Raw genomic sequence first — 17,973 nt, 5'->3', positions numbered from 1 at the left:
TTTAGCCACCAAAATCAAATATGTTCATCCTTGAGTCCTAGTGAATGTTTGTGCCAAATTTGAAGAAGTTTCATTAAGGCGTTACTGAGATATCATATCCACGAGAATGGGATGGATGTAAGAACAACAAGAAAAAATATGCCTCCAGGTCTGACTGTCGCTGGCGTGGAGGCATAAAAAAAGTTCTTTAGACTCTTGTTGTCATGGCTACTGTGTTATTATAAATGTTAACACAGATCTTTCCTTGTTTATGAGAAAGCAAACTTCAGCTGTGTGTATGGGAGGGGGGAGGCAGTATTCAGTTTACACAGTCAGACTTTATTTGATGAATAATTATGTAACTAAACGATTACAGGTCACAAATTAAAGAATACAAAACAAGTCTTTGACTAACATGATACTGGTTCCAGGGGAGGTCTTCATGATGCTAATGGTTAGCCCTCTAGCTGGGACGTCTGATGGAGTTAATGATGGTGAAGGCTGTAGGTTTCCTCTGCTACTGAGGTCTAACTGCAGACACTGTTAAGGACTCCAGTGTCCACACAGTAAAACAACACTGGCTTCTAGTTAAGACACACACTGAAGGGATCATTGTGTTGCCCTTATACAACAGGATGCTGAGGATGACTTCACACTGGGACGGTGTATTACAGGCATGACAACAAGCTCACTCAGCGTTCTCTAAGAGACAGGGAGAGGAGGGAGAGAATCTAAACCGCAGCTTCATGGAGAATCTCAGGTAACAGGTCTTGGTAGGCTACTTTGGTTTTTTGCTTCTCGTCTACAGTCTTCCTCCCAGAGGAACAGAGGAGTCAGGAGGGTTGGACAATGAGGTGGACGCAGGCATTGGATCAGCTAGCCCCTGGACTCCAGAGACCTGCAGGAGGAGAGACACCGAATCCTGCTGTCAGAGTCCACAATGAAAACTACCAAGAGACATGGTCACAACAGTGTACATGCGTCATCACACTGATCCTGACTGACTGCCTGACTGAGTGTTGGGGTTTACCCATTGGCCGTTACTCTTTCAAAATGAACTGGCTTCTGTCACATGATCAGAGGGTGTTCGCATGCAGTTGTTTCCATCAGTACAACAGTTTTCAACTCTGTCCTCAATGTGACACACTGACCACACACAGTACAGCCATAGGTTTTGACCTGGTCCTGTTGTTGGTGATATTTGTGTCAGAAGGTGACAATGTGATGAAGAAGGTTAGTGTATTGCCTGCTTTAAAATGCCAGAGATGCCATGAGGAGAGCATCCATTCATTATCAAAGTCTGCAGTCACTGGACTAATGTGTGTTATAGGACTAACACAGATTCCCAGCAGCTGGTAATTTAGGACCCATTTCCCCCACTGATTAACATGTGATCTGTATCTGGTAAAATGCTTCTTTTCATGTAACTTTAAATGCACTAGTGCTTTAGCACTACTAAGCACTGATAAGTTTTAGCTAACACTAACTAATGCTTTAAGAAAAGTTTCATTTCACAGATTTCTGATCATTCAAAAGTTTCTTGTATGTCTGTTGAGTACAATGTCACCATGCACCAGTATCATCATTGTCAGTTGTCTGATGTTTAACAGTAATCAAAGTCTGGCTTATGTCCATCAATCTGTTGCCCCAGTGCATGCTGGGAGGGTTTTCAATACATCAGCACATATAACTGCAATCACACCACTTTAAAGTCATAGTTCAGGTTATCTGATGTGGGGTTGCGTAAGGTACTTATCTACAGTCCGTGTATTACCTGAAATGTATGTTAATTCTTTGCAAATACGCTTATGATCATGAGGATGTAGAACATACTGGACAGAGTTAGTCCGTAGTATGGATGTGGGACCTGCTGTACATATATGAACAGGTGACTGGGTGCAAACTAATGAGCAGTCTCACGAGTAGCTGGTGTGCTGCTGTCGTCTCCGGGCGCTCCTCATCTTCTCAAAGCGAGCCTCCATCTCCTCCAGGACCTTCGGGGTGTACCGGACCACCAGTTTGACTGAACCCTGGGCGGCCTTCAGCAGCTCCACGGCCTTCTCATGGTGCTCCCCCTCGACACTCTGCAGGACACCAACACACAACAAGAGTCTGAGATCACATGCTAAGAGGGGCCCATCACTACACTGGTTCTTCTCACTGATGAACACACCCACAGTCAGCTGAAGCTCAGCTCTACAGGTTTGTGTTCAGTTAAAGTCTGGCTTTCTCTCTTATTCAAAAGTTGCATTTAAATCAGGAAAACATCTTTTGATTGACTTTCGAAATGACCAATCACTAACAGCTGACTGTTCTGAGAACAGACCAACATAAATGTGGTCTTTGTGATTTCAAGTGTCTGGTATCTGGATAGCCTTTCTGACAGACAGGCTGAATGCTGTCATACATTTCAACATCTGGACAAGATGAGTCTAAAACCTCCTCCAGAGGTGGTTCAGTCTAATCTCAATCCACCTTGAATGATTCAGACAGTCCACCTAAGACACATGAAATGACTCTGTTTGAACTTGGTAAATGTGTGCAATTATACACAGCTTTAAAATCTGCTTCTCACTCCTCCATTCACACAACACAGCTGCTGCAGCTCCAGAAGCCTGGTCAGGAGCTGGCAACCAAACCACCAATCTTCCTGAGTCACAGCTGGTCCTGGTCCTGTCACACACCCCTGACTGATGCACTTGTTTGGAGCTGTTTTAGCTTCTTCCTCTCATTTCTGTGAATAACTCAACCGAACATTTAGACCACAAGACATCATGCTAAAGTATCTCCACTGTAGATAAGACAATAAACATTTATACTGAACAATGATTAACAGCTCTGCCCTGAAGGGCTGCATGGACTGGACTGTATATATAATGTGTCTCTAGCATGTTACATTGAAAACATAATTTGAGCCTGATGTAATAGCACAGTCTTGTGATATAGAATTTAATTATGTCAGTAATTTAATCTTTATTTGTTCATTGTGAAGTGTACATATTTGTGTCAGTTTTATATTTTTATGATGTTATTTTTTGTTTTATATTTATTGCTAGGTTACCAAGGTAACAATACAACCATATAAAGTTTATTACCAAGGGAACAAGACAGACTAGGCTTGTATTTCCCCAGTTGAGTGTGTGACTGTTAAATGAAAATCTGGAAATATAAATATATAAATGGAGATCCTTTCTGAGAGAGAAGGTAATTATGTTGACTAACAGAATGATTATCTATGTGTATTAATTCATCTTTTCAGTAGTGTCTTTATATCATTTATAATAAATAATAAATATTTTTGATCCTGGTTAAAATTAAAACGTTGGCCATATTTATTTACAGTTCGTATTTTTAGTTTCCTTTGATTATGGTTTTCGTTTACATTGAATAGTTTTATTGAGAGTGGGGTTGTATCCCTCAGATCCTGAAGTGCTTGTAAGCAAAGTCAGTGAATGGACATCAGAGTTGTCTGTGTCTCTTCATTGAAGTCAACCAGTCAACTGCCAGGTGTTACTTCAACATTGTCTTCTACACATAACAGAGACTGGAACTGTCCCAACATCTGCAGCTCACACCAGCTGGAGCTGCTCTCTGGCCGCTGGTCCAGCTCTGAGTCTCTGCAGACACGGAGGAGCAGGTTACTGCTGACTGAGGTCACGGCTCCAACACACCTGACACTGTCAACCAGAGGAGGTTGTGGAGCTGCTGATCAGTTCTGTATATTTTCCCTTAATCATTAACATGAATCATCTAGAACCTTCAGTATTTGAATGTCAGAGTGTGGATATTCACCTGTATGAAGACATATGTACGACGCATGTAACATGCCAGACATATTTCAGTGTGTCACTAACAGAGTACAGCTCCTCTCAGTAGTGGATCATGGACCTGAGCTTCTTACCACGCCATTGACTGACAGCAACTGGTCTCCTCTCTTCAGTCCTCCTTGGCGGTCTGCCACCCCCCCGGGGATCACTCTGGAGATGTAGATGGGGGAGTTCTGCTCTTTGCCTCCCATGATGTTAAAGCCCAGACCCTCTTCTGTCTTGGGCAGCTCCACCACTCTCGGGTGGGCGTGGCCCTCGCTGGCTGCAAAGGCTGCCACCGTGGCCTGGTCAGGAGGGAAACAGAAGATCACTGGTGATGAATTAATCACACAAAGCTCAGCTGTGCACTGTAAAATGGTTTGAACAGAATGAAGCCTGTTATCATGTCTGCACAGCTCTAGCAGCAGGTTGGTATGCTAAACCCTCAGAGCTACTGCTAGTCCAAACACAATTGTTTCCTGTATTTATGTGTTCAGGACTGAAACCTTGAGGTTCACATGGTCACTGTCTGTTTTTTGGAGCCTGGTGCAGAGAACCAGGTTCTCCATGAGGCAGCACAAAGACAGTTGTTGATATTTTGGTGGAAGTCGTGTCTATAGGTTTCACTGAGAAGAGACCAGGTCTTCCCAAAAAGGTTGATCTTGTCTTGAAAAATAAATAAATAAGAGACCAGGTCTGTTTGTGGTGCAACGTCTCTCTCTGCTGGTTCACATTTTTAAAATCTGTCTAAAGAAGAGTGGTGTGTTCACATGAACAATAATCATCCCGACCATTAAAAGAGAATGTGCTCCCTGTGGAGGTGATGGAGGAGAAAACCCACAGTCCTTGTCTTTTGCAGAAGTATATTAAGTGGTGTGAGTTAGACCAGGTGGAGTTACAGGTGGACGGACCACCTCAGACAAACAGTATGTCAGTAAAAATATGAATATGTCCTTTATCTGTTTCCGTCTCATTGACTGGAGAAGGTCACACCTCCTGTGATTTACTGTGTTCACATTGTCTTTCTGCACCGGACAACAATGAGCCACACTGATTGGCTGAGTGCATATTGACTGATCACCACACCCTCAGATCTGTGGAAGACCCCCCCACACAGTCTGAGATCTCCCTCCTTCACAGTGTCTGGAGTACAGGACTGTAGTTATTCATACCTTGGCTGTGGCCTGCGCTCGTACCTCTGGTCCTCCAACAATGTCCAGAGTGTCATACAGCTGTTCGTACACCTGGAGGAAAACGGGGCACATGTCAGTGGAGGAAAGTGATGGACACACACAAGCCGACTTCATAAACATCAAGACAACAGGCCTTTATGTGACTGAATCATCAGGATACATGAGGTTAATAAAGAGGTCAAACGTCAAGTTCAGTTCATTAATAATTAATGAAATCATTATTTCAATAAATTAATTTTAAGTCAGATTCAGGTGGAGCAGTTAAACACAGGAAGTGACACCTCAGTCTGTCTAGCAGCCACTGTCTGTTTTCCCTGAAGAATAGATTCATGTGTTGGTGAATGGTTGAAGTATTTAAACTGTCAGACTAATTGACCTGTGTTGTTGTATTTGTAGTTTAGTTTGTGTTTGTTTCTGATCAGTGGACTTAGAATTCCCAGCTGATTTAATGAAGCCTCTGCTGTACACATGTACCTGTCCCAAGACCTACACCCTTCTGTACACCCATATCTGACCCCAGACCTACACCCTGCTTTACACCCATACCTGACCCCAGACCTACACCCTGCTTTACACCCGTACCTGTCCCCAGACCTACACCCTGCTGTACACCCGTACCTGTCCCCAGACCAACACCCTGCTGTACACCCGTACTTGTCCCCAGACCTACACCCTGCTTTACACCCATACCTGACCCCAGACCTACACCCTGCTTTACACCCGTACCTGTCCCCAGACCTACACCCTGCTGTACAGCCGTACTTGTCCCCAGACCTACACCCTGCTGTACACCCGTACCTGTCCCCAGACCTACACCCTGCTGTACACCCGTACTTGTCCCCAGACCTACACCCTGCTGTACATTACCTCTCTGATGGCTGCACAAAACTTGCTCTGGAGGACTCTCTGCAGGGCCTGCAGTTTGGGAGGAGGCAGCTCACCGCTCCGCTGCAGACGGTCCAGCAGCTCGATCACCCTGCACACATCTGACACACAAAACACCCGTATACTGAAAAACACTGAAGAGACCACCTGGAGGTTTTGGGGCTCAGCAGACTGGTTCATGTACCGGGGTCAGACCAGAGAATCAGGTCCTGTCAGCCTGTGGACTAACACTGTATTATAGTGTTATGTATTATAGTGTTATAGTGTGTCCTCCACTCTGTGGCCTCAAAGTCTGCAATACTCAATACTCTAAACAGTCAATACTAATAATCTAAATACTCAATAACAAACTACTTTAGTCTGTAACCTGAGTTTTCATTGACAGCGTACAGTTCATATATGATAAAATAATCCTTTTGGAAGAGGAAATTTGGTCTCTGAGTGGAAATATAATATTTATTGCTGCTAGTTAGTCTGAGAAGATGAAGCTAAATAAAAACATGATTTGTTGGACAGTTGACAAAAGCACATTCATTTGTCACAGCACAGTCAGGTACAGGTGTGTTAAAGTGTAACCTGTGCAGAGCTGACTGGCTAGGAAGAATGCTGCTGTTGGATTTCTGAGTTGAACTTGTTAAGTTCGAACTCCCAAGAACGAGAGTCTGTACAAGGGAGTATTAGGGCCACATTGAGGGAAAAACAATCCGATTTTCTAGAATAAAGTTGTAATATTACAACAATAAAGTCATAATATTAGGAGAATAAAGTCAGATTATAGGGCTTTAGCATACTGTCAACAGACTCAACAAACTGATCCGGCAGGCTGGTGACATTGTGGGGCTGGAGCTGGACTCTCTGGCAGTGGGTGCAGACAGGAGGATGCTGTCTAAACTACAGAGCACGCTGGACAACACCTCCCAACCACTCCATGGTGTGCTGTGATGCACCACAGAGCACCACAGGAAGTCATTCTTGCCTGTGGCCATCAAGCTATACAACATGTCCCTCAGGGTGTCTGACGTCACATCATAACTTATACATCATCATTTATTTGTTTATACTTAGTAAATTATTCGAACAGTGCAATTTATACTCATAGCTTTACATATTCTATTCTTTTAAAATAGCATAAGTACATATTATTTGTATTTTATGATTATATTTTATGATTCTTTTTATCTTTATCTTTTTATCTTTACCTATTATTTATCTATTCTTTCTTTGCTGAGGGACCAACTGTAACCAAATCTAATTTCCCCCTGGGATCAATAAAGTATTCTGATTCTGATTACGAGAATAAAGTCATAATATTACAAGAATAAAGTCATAATATTACAAAAGTAAAGTGGCACGTTTAGGTTAAATGTTGTTGTTATACAAAAATGGGAAATATCAGAAGCTTTAAAATGAGGAATGTGGACCAACCTGTGAAGTTCTACTTTAGCAGAGGTTTCACAAATAAGGAGATACTTCACCTTTTGGCTCATCATTATCATCATCCGGACATTAAAAAGACTGTGAAGAAACTGAGTCTGTTCCATTGTAAGACAGACAAACAGCAGCTGCAAGAAGCAGCTCAGGCTGCCACTGACTGTCCTTTCACCTGTTTGATGGGTTGATGTAATATTCCTAAAATTGGGGAAATTATAAAATATTTGTTTTTTTTCTCTCAAAGTTTTACATTTACATTTTTTTTCTCGTAATATTACAACTTTATTCTTGTTATATTATATTAAGACAATTTTTCTTGAAATATTATGATTTTATTCTTTATGACTTTATTCTCGAAATTTCAGATTTCTTTTTTCCTCAATATGGCCCTAATACTCCGTCCAGTCTATATTTGGCGTACTCTGTATTGAGTTACGACTAATATGTCAAATGCCTGGGAAATGGGGACGAAATGTGACCCTGTTGGCTTCCCATACTTGTGTCGCGTAATCGCAGCGGCAGAGAATACAAGGGAAACTGTGGGTGGTGACTCAGAAAAGCAGGTTGACAGCAAACCCGCAAATTCACGTTTAAAGAAATGCCTCATATCATTACCTTGATATAAGGCTGGGCTGCGTTTGATAGGGCACTTACGCAAATGATACGTTACAGTTCATCGTGTACCTTAATTTTCAGCACATGAGACAATGAAATCAGCTGAGAGTTTACTTTATGAAACAAATTCATTCAGTTCGTTCATAAAAGTCAAGGTCTATGAGCTCTATACAGCTCTCAGGTGTTACCTAGTCATTTTCGCCCCGCCTTTACCGCGCGCCTGCCGCTTCCGCTTTACAGGCTGTAATAACATTAGCTCGTGCTGGTAAGGCCCTTTTATATACAGTCTATGGGTAAGTCACAGTGATGTAGCCATACGTGTCGGCCCAGCATCTCATTGATGACATACTGTGGTAGACAGGTAGACACATCATAATGCTCAGTCCGACTCGGGGCGGGAAAGCAGCAGTGCCGTTTCTGACCGGCCTCCGCGATTGATGACGTTTACTACGAGAAACGTGCCGGACACGAACGATGGTCGCACGACAGGCCGAGCCCTCTGTAGCATCTATCAGTGATAACTGCGACACTGACGTCACTTCACCAGTGAGTTACAACCAAACACCGTCACTCCCACCAGCACCGGCTCATTCGGGACGAGGACCTGGCTCTGCTGGGCCCCTTCACTAACAGGTTCACCGTCCAGCTGCTCTGTTTGCAGCGAATTATGCCGAGGCTCGGCTGGCTCGTTACCTCTTTCCAGGCAGAGCGGCTCCGTCATGGCCGCCATGTCTGCATCCTTGGCTGGGTGGTAGTAAGAGGACATCATGTTGAGCTCCGCCGCTAATTAACCGCGAATATGAGCAGGAAGTCTGGTTCACAGCAATGTGGGGTCCATGTCCTACAACATGTCCGCAGGCTGAAGGCGACGGTCGGACTGAGCGGGGTCGGGATGCTGGACCGAGGACCAGGCGGGACAACCTGACGCAGCTGCCTCCCTCCAGCGCCAGTGCGTGACTCTGTAATGAGGCGTTTCAGCATCTTCTACGTAGGTTTAAAGTAAACTGCTGCTGCTGCTGCTGCTGTTCACACCCAAACACAGACCAGATCTGAATACAGCTCCCTGATCAGGACTAAGATCTGATGAAATACAACAGTAACGCAGGAGGGAACCATTTCTGACACTTCATTTATCTGATGTTTTAAAGGACCATTCTGGTGTTCTTAACCCCTTATTGAACATCATATTTACTGTTATATAGCAGCAGTAGGCAGTTAGTCAATGTGAAATTACAATTTTCTTTTTTTTTTTTTTATTAAAATCTAATTCATGTGTCCAGCACCGTTTCATATTGTGTGGTAAAGGGACACATTAAACACAGTGAAGTCACAGGGTGTGAGGCACAGTAAAACGTGATGGAGTAGCTCAGACTTTCAGACACATCTTTATTAAAATGACCCTGCAAATCTAACATACAAACAGCAGACATAAAAAAAAATCTTCCAGAATGAATAAACAGAATAAACAGCCCTCCACTGTCACAGCACGTTTCCTTCAACTTCACAGACATCGAGCAGAAACTGGGTCCAGACAAATTGACAGTGTCACTGCTTCATGAATATGGAAATAAAAGACTAACCGAGCTCCTTACAGTTCACATCATCCCAGGCCGAGGGAGAGAAAAAAAAAAAAAAAAAATCACTAAGGTAATCTGATAACATTGAGTGGCACGGATTAGTTGGGCAACGCAGGAAGCTGCAACTTTTAGTGAGATCAGATCAATTAAATGCATCAACTGTGTGCAACAATATCAAGTGGAATATTTCAACAGGAGGAAATCTAGCTAGATGTCTGAGGAGTCCCTGACCTCGTTCAGAACTTGTGCCTTGGTAGAAGGTCAAGGCGGTGTGAGTGGGGGTCTGCTGAGGGGAGGGGTCATCTCAGTACTCATCTCCTGGAGCCTCCATCTTGTAGCCGTTCTCACTGGAGCCGTAGCCGTCAGCTGATGGCACCGATTGCTGGTCCATCATCATTCCATCCTGACTGTACTCCTCCATGTGTGGCGGAGCTCCCCCCTCATCATCATTGCCCATGTCATCCTGGGGGCCCATGTCATCTCGTAGGGACCCATGGCGCTCTTCCCTGCGGTCTCCTCTGTCTCTCTCCCCCCGCTCCCTTTTGTGCTCCCTGTCTCTGTCTCGGTCTCCCCTGCGCCGGTCTCTGTCCCTGTGGCTACGCCTTCGGTCCCTGTCCCTCTCTCTGTCCCTGTCTCTACGCTCTTCCATACCCTCCCCCACCTCTCCTTCATGTTCCTCCAGCGTCCGCTCCCCACCCTCAGGGACCCCGTCTCCCTGGCTGACGTCCTCCCCATCCAACCCCTTGCCTCTCTCCCTGTCCCTCTTGCGATCCCGGCTCCTGCTCCTTCTCTTCCGGTCTCGACTCCTCTCCCTGCTCCTGCTGTCTCCTCCTGCTGCCCCCCCACGCTCCCTCTCTCGCTCTCGACGCCGACTACTACCACCACCGCCACCGCCGCCTCCGCCTCCGCCGCCACCGCCACCACCAACGCCACCGCCGCCGCCGCCGTCCTCTCCTCCTCCAATTTGCCTCTCTCTCTCCCTCTCTCGCTCCCGGGAACGGGTGCGTCGACGGCGTTCACGGGATCTGGACCTCCGGCGCTCTCTGTCCTTGTCCCGATCACGCTCCCGGCTGCGCTCCCTCCGTTCCCCACGATCCCGATCACTGTGAGGAATCAAGACAAATTGAAGACCGTTATACTCAGATTATACTATTTTTACCAAACGAAAGGTCTTCCCTGAGAGGACTCACCCGCCTATAGGCCGATCGTCGTAACGCGACGCATCATCTCGCCCAGAGTGCTTGATGTTGACATCGGCTCCACCTCTCCTCGTACCACCCAGTCCACCACCTGGATCAGGAAACAAGCAAAACACAAGTCAAATGTGTGAAGAGTTTAAGAGTGGACACTGGTACGTGAATGTGATGCATCCATCCCAGCACTTTGTAACCTGCAGTCAGGCTGAAGATAAAACACTGACCCACAGGTAAAAATGATACGAAACTTAGACACCAGTTCATACTATAACTAGACAAGTTTACAAAAGGGGGAAGTTTCCATGGCAGCAAAGACTCTGCACATCCATCAACACTTAGTGAAAGTGTGGAATTTGCAGGTAACTCTGGTTCTGGTATTCTTGCTGGAACATATCTAAGACCTACAGAGACTCACCCTGTGAACCTACAGGGAGAAGCTGAAATAGGCTCAAACTTTAACACGTGAGCCACAACAACATATTTAACAGCACTCATTTAGATTCCTGCAGAAACCTGAAATCTGCAGAGATTGACATTTTCACTTTGTCATTCTGGGTTAGAGTGCTGATGTTGTCAATTTAAAATTGAATCTACAACATAATAAACAGCACAAAAGGTGTGTACACTCGTGTGCATTTAAAGAAAATATCAAGAAAAAGCAGGAACAGTATAAAGGTGTCAGCTGACCCAGCCTGCGAGGGTGCCATCCTTTGACCGTGCGTCCTCGTTCCACGTCCACCAGCACCCGTCTGCCGTCGATCTTCTTCCCATCTGCGTGTTTGTAGGCGGCTGGAGGAGAGGAGTGGGGAGAGGGAAGACAGAGGTGAGATGGAGCACGACCACATCAATGTGGCCAAGGAAACAAACAGTGCATTATGATACTGACCAGGAGCAGGCGGGGCCGAGATGGCTGCTCTCTGGGTAAAAGCCGAAGGATAATGGGAGTAGACTTCCTTCCACCCGATGAGTGATATGTTACTTTAAACACCCAGCTTCAGTTTCACTGTCTACAGTCAATAACAGTGGTGTCTAACAGGTCAGGTCTGAGACTGTGTGGATTCTTTATATTTATTACTACTGAACAAGCAGAGCGACACATTCCTCAGTCTCTCACAGGTTTGACTGTGATGAGACGTCGACTCACATCAGATCTGTATTGATATTTAACTCCACCCGCTGGGACTCTGTGGTCATCTATAACTAAGAGCACTGCAGTGATCACAGGTGTATGTAGTGTATTCACTACTTGTGACAATTACCTGAGTTAGGGTTATCCCTGACCCTAACCCATATAAAGTCCTGACTCTTGATTTTTACTTTTTATATCTTTCAAATTATTGATCATTAATTATTGATTGTGCACACAGAGCAGCAGGTCACTGGTCATGCTAATTAAATGTATCTGTCTGGCACCATTAAAAGTACATTTTGAATTGGATTTGATGACATGGTGGTCCACTCTGTTGTAGCTTTAATCTTTATGAGAAGACAACATGATGAAGACGACGATGAGGAGCTTTTATCAACATCCGGCTCATTTCCAACCTGGTGTACGTGACAGACTTGGTCCCACCCCTCACCCTGTTACACCACACAACAGTCTGTCAATCCATCCTGTATGATCGTAGGGGAGATCCAGGTGGTTCATCCTGTCTGCTACACTGGTCTGATGTGGAGGTGGTCCCTGAGGGGAACCTTTCTGAGAAGAGGGCCTTACCAGAACCCATCAGTTACAGCAGAACCTCTGAGGGCCTTACCACACTCCCTCACTCTTCCTGTACAGTGGGTGGTCTTACCATATCCCCTCACTGACGACTCTGTCCCTGTCTGAGGGCTTTACCAAACCCCTCAGCACCAGAATACACATACTGTCACAACACCTATCAGGGGCCTTACCAGAACCCCTCCACTGAGGATGACACCATCCCATCCAATGACAGGGCCTTACCAAACCCCCACCTGTCCTACCAAAACTGACCAACTGAAACAAACAGAAACAGAAACAAACAGGGGGCTACATTCCTGATAGGAACCAACTCATGTTTGTTTTTAAACTTAAAACTGAATGAAGTCGTGTTCCTGACTCTGACCTGTGTTGGATCTACAATGACCTGAGATGTGTCCAGTGTCTGAAGCTACTTAAAGGACATGAAACTGTTTCTGTAACAGTCTGATCATGAATTCATCTGTGAGGCTACGTTCACTAGACTCTACCTTTACTTATATAGTGAATAAATCATGTATGAATTAACCCGTTAACATTTACCAAGAAAATTGCCCTCATCTGCCTTTTCTGTTAAAGCCAGCACAGTGTCAACCTGTCAGGTGAGTTGTGAACTCTTGTCTACATGAGACTTGTATGAATATAATTAAGATCATTTGTCTTTACAACCTGCCAGCCCCCTGTAGCTGCTCAGGGAGTGAACTCTGGGGGTTTTAATGGTTCCACTGGTAGAACGAGCCAACAAGCTCAACAGATAATGTTCAGCTTCATGCATTTACACCTGGCTGTGCTTTGATTGACACTGACATTCAACTGAACACTTGAGTTGAACAGAGACAATAAAGTCACGTGATCACTTTACAGTTTCACCCATTGACAGTGACAGAGTGAAGTTAACTGACAGACAGAAGACTATTGAACCTCTGCACTAAAACTCATCAGTATCATTTTACTCTTAGTCACAATCATTAAGTATCATGACAGTTCTGTTGTTTTTAAAGAGCCTTCAGACCTGTGTTTACATATTCAACTGCTCTGTAACAAGACAGACTGAGAACTGGATCCAGAAGAAGCTGGAGGACTGACAGCTGTGTAACTACACGTCTGGATTTCTGACCCCGTGTCCCTCCATACAGCTGAGTCATGGCTATAACAAAGCAGTAACCTCCGTAACCTGAGGTGGCTTTAACATAAAGGGCAGAGTCACTGGGCAACATTGAAAAAAATTACTGGTCAGGGGTGCGTTCAATGGTCAAAGCCTGAGATCCCAGTGGTAGTAATTACACTGAAGCTGTTGAGGGCTTGAAAGACGCTTTACCCATTGAACGTAGCTCCTCTTCCCTATGTAGGAGATGGAGGGTGGAAAGAAATCTTACCCATCATACAAACCCATTATACCAACCATATACTGAGCTGTGGTAGTAGGGTGTAGATGTATCATAACCATCATCATCTGCCAGCCAGCTCTGGCCAATAGCCATCACAGATTGGCGGCTGCAGTGGCAATGAGAACAACACACAGTTAATATACCGTTGAGCCCCACATCCCCCCGCACCTCACCCCTGCTGTCACTACATAACTGTGATTCAGCAACTCTGGTCTTGAAGAGCTGATGGACTGATCACCTATGATGGTGTCACTGAGTCACCAATCATTATCTAATGAGACTGAGGCAGAATTCACTGTGGCATCACCACCAGCTTTATATGTCTCACTGCTGTGGTGAAGCTGGACTACTCTCACCATGACCAGGGTTGGAGACCACCAGTAAAACTAAACAAGCTCCTAGTCATACAGAAGATGGGTTTCATACAGTCCTGGGTAAACCCCGTTCATTGCTCGGTGACCAGTCTGACCTTGTGCTTACCATTACAGTCCAACCAGGAGAGCTGCTCTTCCAGAGCCTGACAGTTAAAACACAATGAGCCCTTTGACAGGCAGACATGGTCAGGGTCACAGAGGAAACACACACTTCTACCTCCTGCTTCTTTTCCCATGATGCCCCACTGAATGATGCAACTCCCCTCCTCAGCCAGACTATTAGTCAACTGACGACACGCATAATCACAGACACACACATCACACAACCACCAGACGTAGATTTCAACATGCAAACATTCGTCTCAGCTCATTAGGTGGTGGTCACCTTAGAGCTGCCACCCCCTTATCATTACAGTAACATCAGAGTAAAGGACGGGGGGGTCAGCTGAAGACCCACCCTGCAGGTCACAGATCATCATGTGATCACACACAAAGGTTGGCTCAGAGCTCTACAGTGGTACTCACAGTGCATGTCCCGTTCATGCTCATACTCAATGAAGGCGTAGCCCCGAGGCTTCCCTGTCTTCTTGTTGTAGACGATGTAGATCTGGAACAGATGGAAACATCATTACACATACAGACCTACAACACCAGCTGTGTGTGTGTGTGTATGTGTATCAGTGTTGTGTTACTTTCTGACAGAGTCAACCACACACCAGCTTCTTAATGTACAAGCATGTTGCTGTCATTACTGTGTTGTCCATCACAAACATTTACAACCAAACTCTACTTCAGATGTGAATTCAAATAAATAAATAATAAACAGAGTGCTTCTTGTGTTTTGGTGCTCAGGTGTCCCTCAGGTTTTAGGTCAAGTTTTGAGTGTGTAGTGTAGTTTGTACATTTACTGCAGGTGTTTGAAACAGCTGGTCAACATACCCGTTTGATGGGGCCATAGACCTCAAACTCACGGCGGAGCTTGGACTCTGTGGTATCATAGTTCTACAGCAGAGACAGAACACTGTTAGACATCAGCCATGATTACAATAATAACAATAATAACAATAATAAAACTGTGTGATTCTTAACACTCACCACTCGGGCAACAAACAAAGTCTTGAAGGCATCCCCTTGTGCATTGGGGTCATTATGGGGGTCCCCTGGCAAAATACAGGCAGAACAACAGGATTAGTTTAAACCAAGACACTATACTCAGTGAAAACAGGATGTCATGGAAGTCACCATGGAAACTTACATAGCTTGAGTTCTGTTTCCACCACTGCTTGTCTCCTTTCTATCTTCTCTCGCCTCTGAAAAGCAAAGGTTATAACAAAGATGCTGATTTAGGATCACTGTCACAACCTGAATCCCCAATGAAAACTACTGCCCCCTTCTACGAGAAAACCAGGGGATGTGCCCCAAATTCATGATTTCACATTTTACAGACAGCCCCTCTCTCTCAGAGCTGTGTGAACACCAGCACCCTGTTCATCTGTCTGAAACTAAACTAACTTTAAACAGTGAAGGAGCTGTTTGAAGCTGCTGAGGAGATTCTGCTCAGACCAGACCTTCTCACACACAGAGATTTAAATATCTGCTACAACCACAGTCACAATCTGACCAACAGTCTCCCTGTAGTTTTTTCCTGTTCATTCGTGTCAACTGCTCGGATCAATAAATATACATCTAACAATACTTCTCACACTACTCTGTCAGATACTATACAACAGCAGCAGAATTCACTCCCAGTTTGAGCTGCAGGAGTTTCTGAAGGAGCCAAGAATCCCATCGGTCTCAGAACATGATTCTGAGACAGGAATCGGAGTAGGAAAGTAATCAACTCAGTTTCAGTAACTCAATCAGAAATTTCTCATCTCTCCTCCCGGGTGGCTGAGACTTCTCCTGCTCTGTTTTTAGTTTTATTCTCCTCCATTTTTGTCACTCTCTTCTTCTGTGGTGGTTGGTAAACCACTTTAAAGGTGCACTACTGCCACCAACAGTTATGTTATGTCTTTATCTAGATTTGGACAGGAACAATATTGATATCACAAAAGACAACAATGGGGACAATATCAAATTTCCTGCGCTTAATTTTTACTGTTGCTAAACTTGAAATTTTAAATTAGCGTGAACCTACAGTGATATTATATCACTATCGTGTGATTTGGCAGAAATATCAAGATATGAAACATTGTCCATAACATTAAGCCTTAAGCTGAAGATGCCGCCTCAGTAACCGGCAACCTACTGTTATTTTAGATACATTATGTTTTTATAAATACAATTTCAAATATGAAACAGCCATTTTTCTTATAATTGTTTCCTGTCCTGATTCTTAATTTTCACTGCAACTCAATCTCAGGTAGACCAGAGCAGGTGGCTGTTTCTCAACTTAATCCAGGAGGTCAGGTGGTGTAAAAATGCCTCCTAAACATCAATAGCCCCAGGGCCTACAGAGATGTTAAGGTGCCCCTGGCACAGCTGTGCTTTACAGCTGGGTGTGATGGTTACATCACAACGAAGATCAACACAGAAAAAACTATTATCCAGTGTTTAGTAACTGATGCTGTGCTTCTTCTAAAGCACAGGATGGACAGTCTCACAGACAGCCAGTCAAAGCTGTATTACACACACAAATTTCTGTAGCACCTGGGGTTAGAACCACAGTTAAAATGTCCCCTTTGCTGGGTACTCATGGAGGCCCCTCGTGAATAACACACCTTCCTCTCCAGCCGCTCCTCACGGGTCTCTGCCCTTGTTGGTGGGGGGGCATCTCTGGGATCCTGTTGACAAACACAGAGTAAATATAGCACTGAGGAAGAGGAGGGAATTAACCAGAGCATTCAGACCATTATACAGGTTAATGTTCACCTCGAAGTGCCTGATGAACGGAGCGATGCCACTGTAAGGCTGGTTGTGATGCTTCTCATGGGGCAGCTTCTCCAGCTGAGGCAGGAACGGTATGGGGTCCCGCGGAGCAAAGAGGGCCAGCAGATTCGGGGGGAGAAACTGTGTCATCTTTCACCTGGATGAGCAGTAACATGTGTGAGTAACACGTCCAACACTGCAGGATGATGCCGGTACACGGCGGGCCAAAGCCAGCGGCGGAAGGACAATTAGCTTCGTGTGCTAATGTTCGTCCTCCGTGACGGTTCCGCCATGTGGGCGCTGTGGGCACCTTTAAATCGACCAGGCAGCACTTATAAACGCACACACCATCAAATTTATAAAAAATAAACGTCTGGTAACAAACGTTTTCACTCAGTATTTAGTCTCTTAGGCGCCCCGTAGTTAATCGCTTAGCATTAGCCACCCAGCTTACTATGCTAACAAGGAGCCACGAGTCCGACTCTTACCGTCTCTCCTCCGATGTCTGATAAATGTCACACCATGGACCAGGGGAAGAAGCGTCAGATATATGAAGGTCTCCTGGACCAACTCACGGTCAAAAGGAGGATAAACAACCACTAGAAGCAATCCGCTGGGGGGGGCACACACTGTGTTGCCGCAGCTAGCTCGATGCGTGCAAGTACCCTCTGTTCTCAAGTAAAATGGCGGGCTGCCGTAAAGGGACGATGCTGACGTTAACCTCAGCGGACGGAGCACAGCGCCGCATCATTACATCGGCGATCGTCGGGATTTACCCTCTGTATCGCAGTTGGGAGAAGTGTATTTCAGTTTTAAATATTCCGCTCCAGACGGTGATCGTTGATCAGGGTGACAGGTATTTCAGACTGACAGGAAGACTGTGTCTCTGTATATTATAGGCTTCCTGTTAACACTGTCTAAATATTCAGATTAGCTGT

General features: G+C 45.0%; 2 protein-coding genes across 2 annotated transcripts; both read right to left on the bottom strand.

Annotated features, from left to right (window-relative positions):
• Positions 1-297: 297 nt before the first annotated feature.
• Positions 298-8,883, bottom strand: lin7b (lin-7 homolog B (C. elegans)). The gene is made up of 6 exons (XM_056400794.1): positions 8,603-8,883; positions 5,846-5,964; positions 4,958-5,029; positions 3,881-4,090; positions 1,900-2,063; positions 298-877 (listed from the first exon to the last, which is right to left on the bottom strand). Exons 1-6 carry the CDS (start codon positions 8,676-8,678, stop codon positions 856-858), a joined length of 663 nt encoding a protein of 220 aa, XP_056256769.1. The 5' UTR covers positions 8,679-8,883; the 3' UTR covers positions 298-855.
• A 395-nt stretch (positions 8,884-9,278) lies between these two features.
• Positions 9,279-17,725, bottom strand: snrnp70 (small nuclear ribonucleoprotein 70 (U1)). The gene is made up of 10 exons (XM_056400791.1): positions 17,524-17,725; positions 17,039-17,192; positions 16,888-16,950; positions 15,423-15,477; positions 15,263-15,327; positions 15,107-15,169; positions 14,693-14,774; positions 11,370-11,471; positions 10,677-10,776; positions 9,279-10,589 (listed from the first exon to the last, which is right to left on the bottom strand). The coding sequence occupies exons 2-10, from the start codon at positions 17,183-17,185 to the stop codon at positions 9,791-9,793; spliced, it is 1,476 nt and encodes a 491-aa protein (XP_056256766.1). The 5' UTR covers positions 17,186-17,192; positions 17,524-17,725; the 3' UTR covers positions 9,279-9,790.
• Positions 17,726-17,973: the final 248 nt, after the last annotated feature.

The sequence above is a fragment of the Seriola aureovittata genome, chromosome 17 (genome assembly GCF_021018895.1).
Source record: "Seriola aureovittata isolate HTS-2021-v1 ecotype China chromosome 17, ASM2101889v1, whole genome shotgun sequence".
NCBI classification, from domain to species: Eukaryota; Metazoa; Chordata; class Actinopteri; order Carangiformes; family Carangidae; genus Seriola; species Seriola aureovittata.
This window is presented reverse-complemented; position numbering and strand designations above follow the sequence as displayed.

Coding starts and splice junctions, on each gene's coding strand:
- lin7b (XM_056400794.1), bottom strand. CDS start 8,678: ATGATGTCCTCTTACTACCACCCAGCCAAGGATGCAGACATGGCGGCC. Junction 5,965..8,602: donor GCCGCTCTGCCTGGAAAGAG/GTAACGAGCCAG, acceptor TTTGTGTGTCAG/ATGTGTGCAGGGTGATCGAG. Junction 878..1,899: donor CAGCAGCACACCAGCTACTC/GTGAGACTGCTC, acceptor CTCCTCCTGCAG/GTCTCTGGAGTCCAGGGGCT.
- snrnp70 (XM_056400791.1), bottom strand. CDS start 17,185: ATGACACAGTTTCTCCCCCCGAATCTGCTGGCCCTCTTTGCTCCGCGG. Junction 15,328..15,422: donor GGAAACAGAACTCAAGCTAT/GTAAGTTTCCAT, acceptor GTATTTTGCCAG/GGGACCCCCATAATGACCCC. Junction 11,472..14,692: donor GCATGAACGGGACATGCACT/GTGAGTACCACT, acceptor CCTCTCCTCCAG/CCGCCTACAAACACGCAGAT.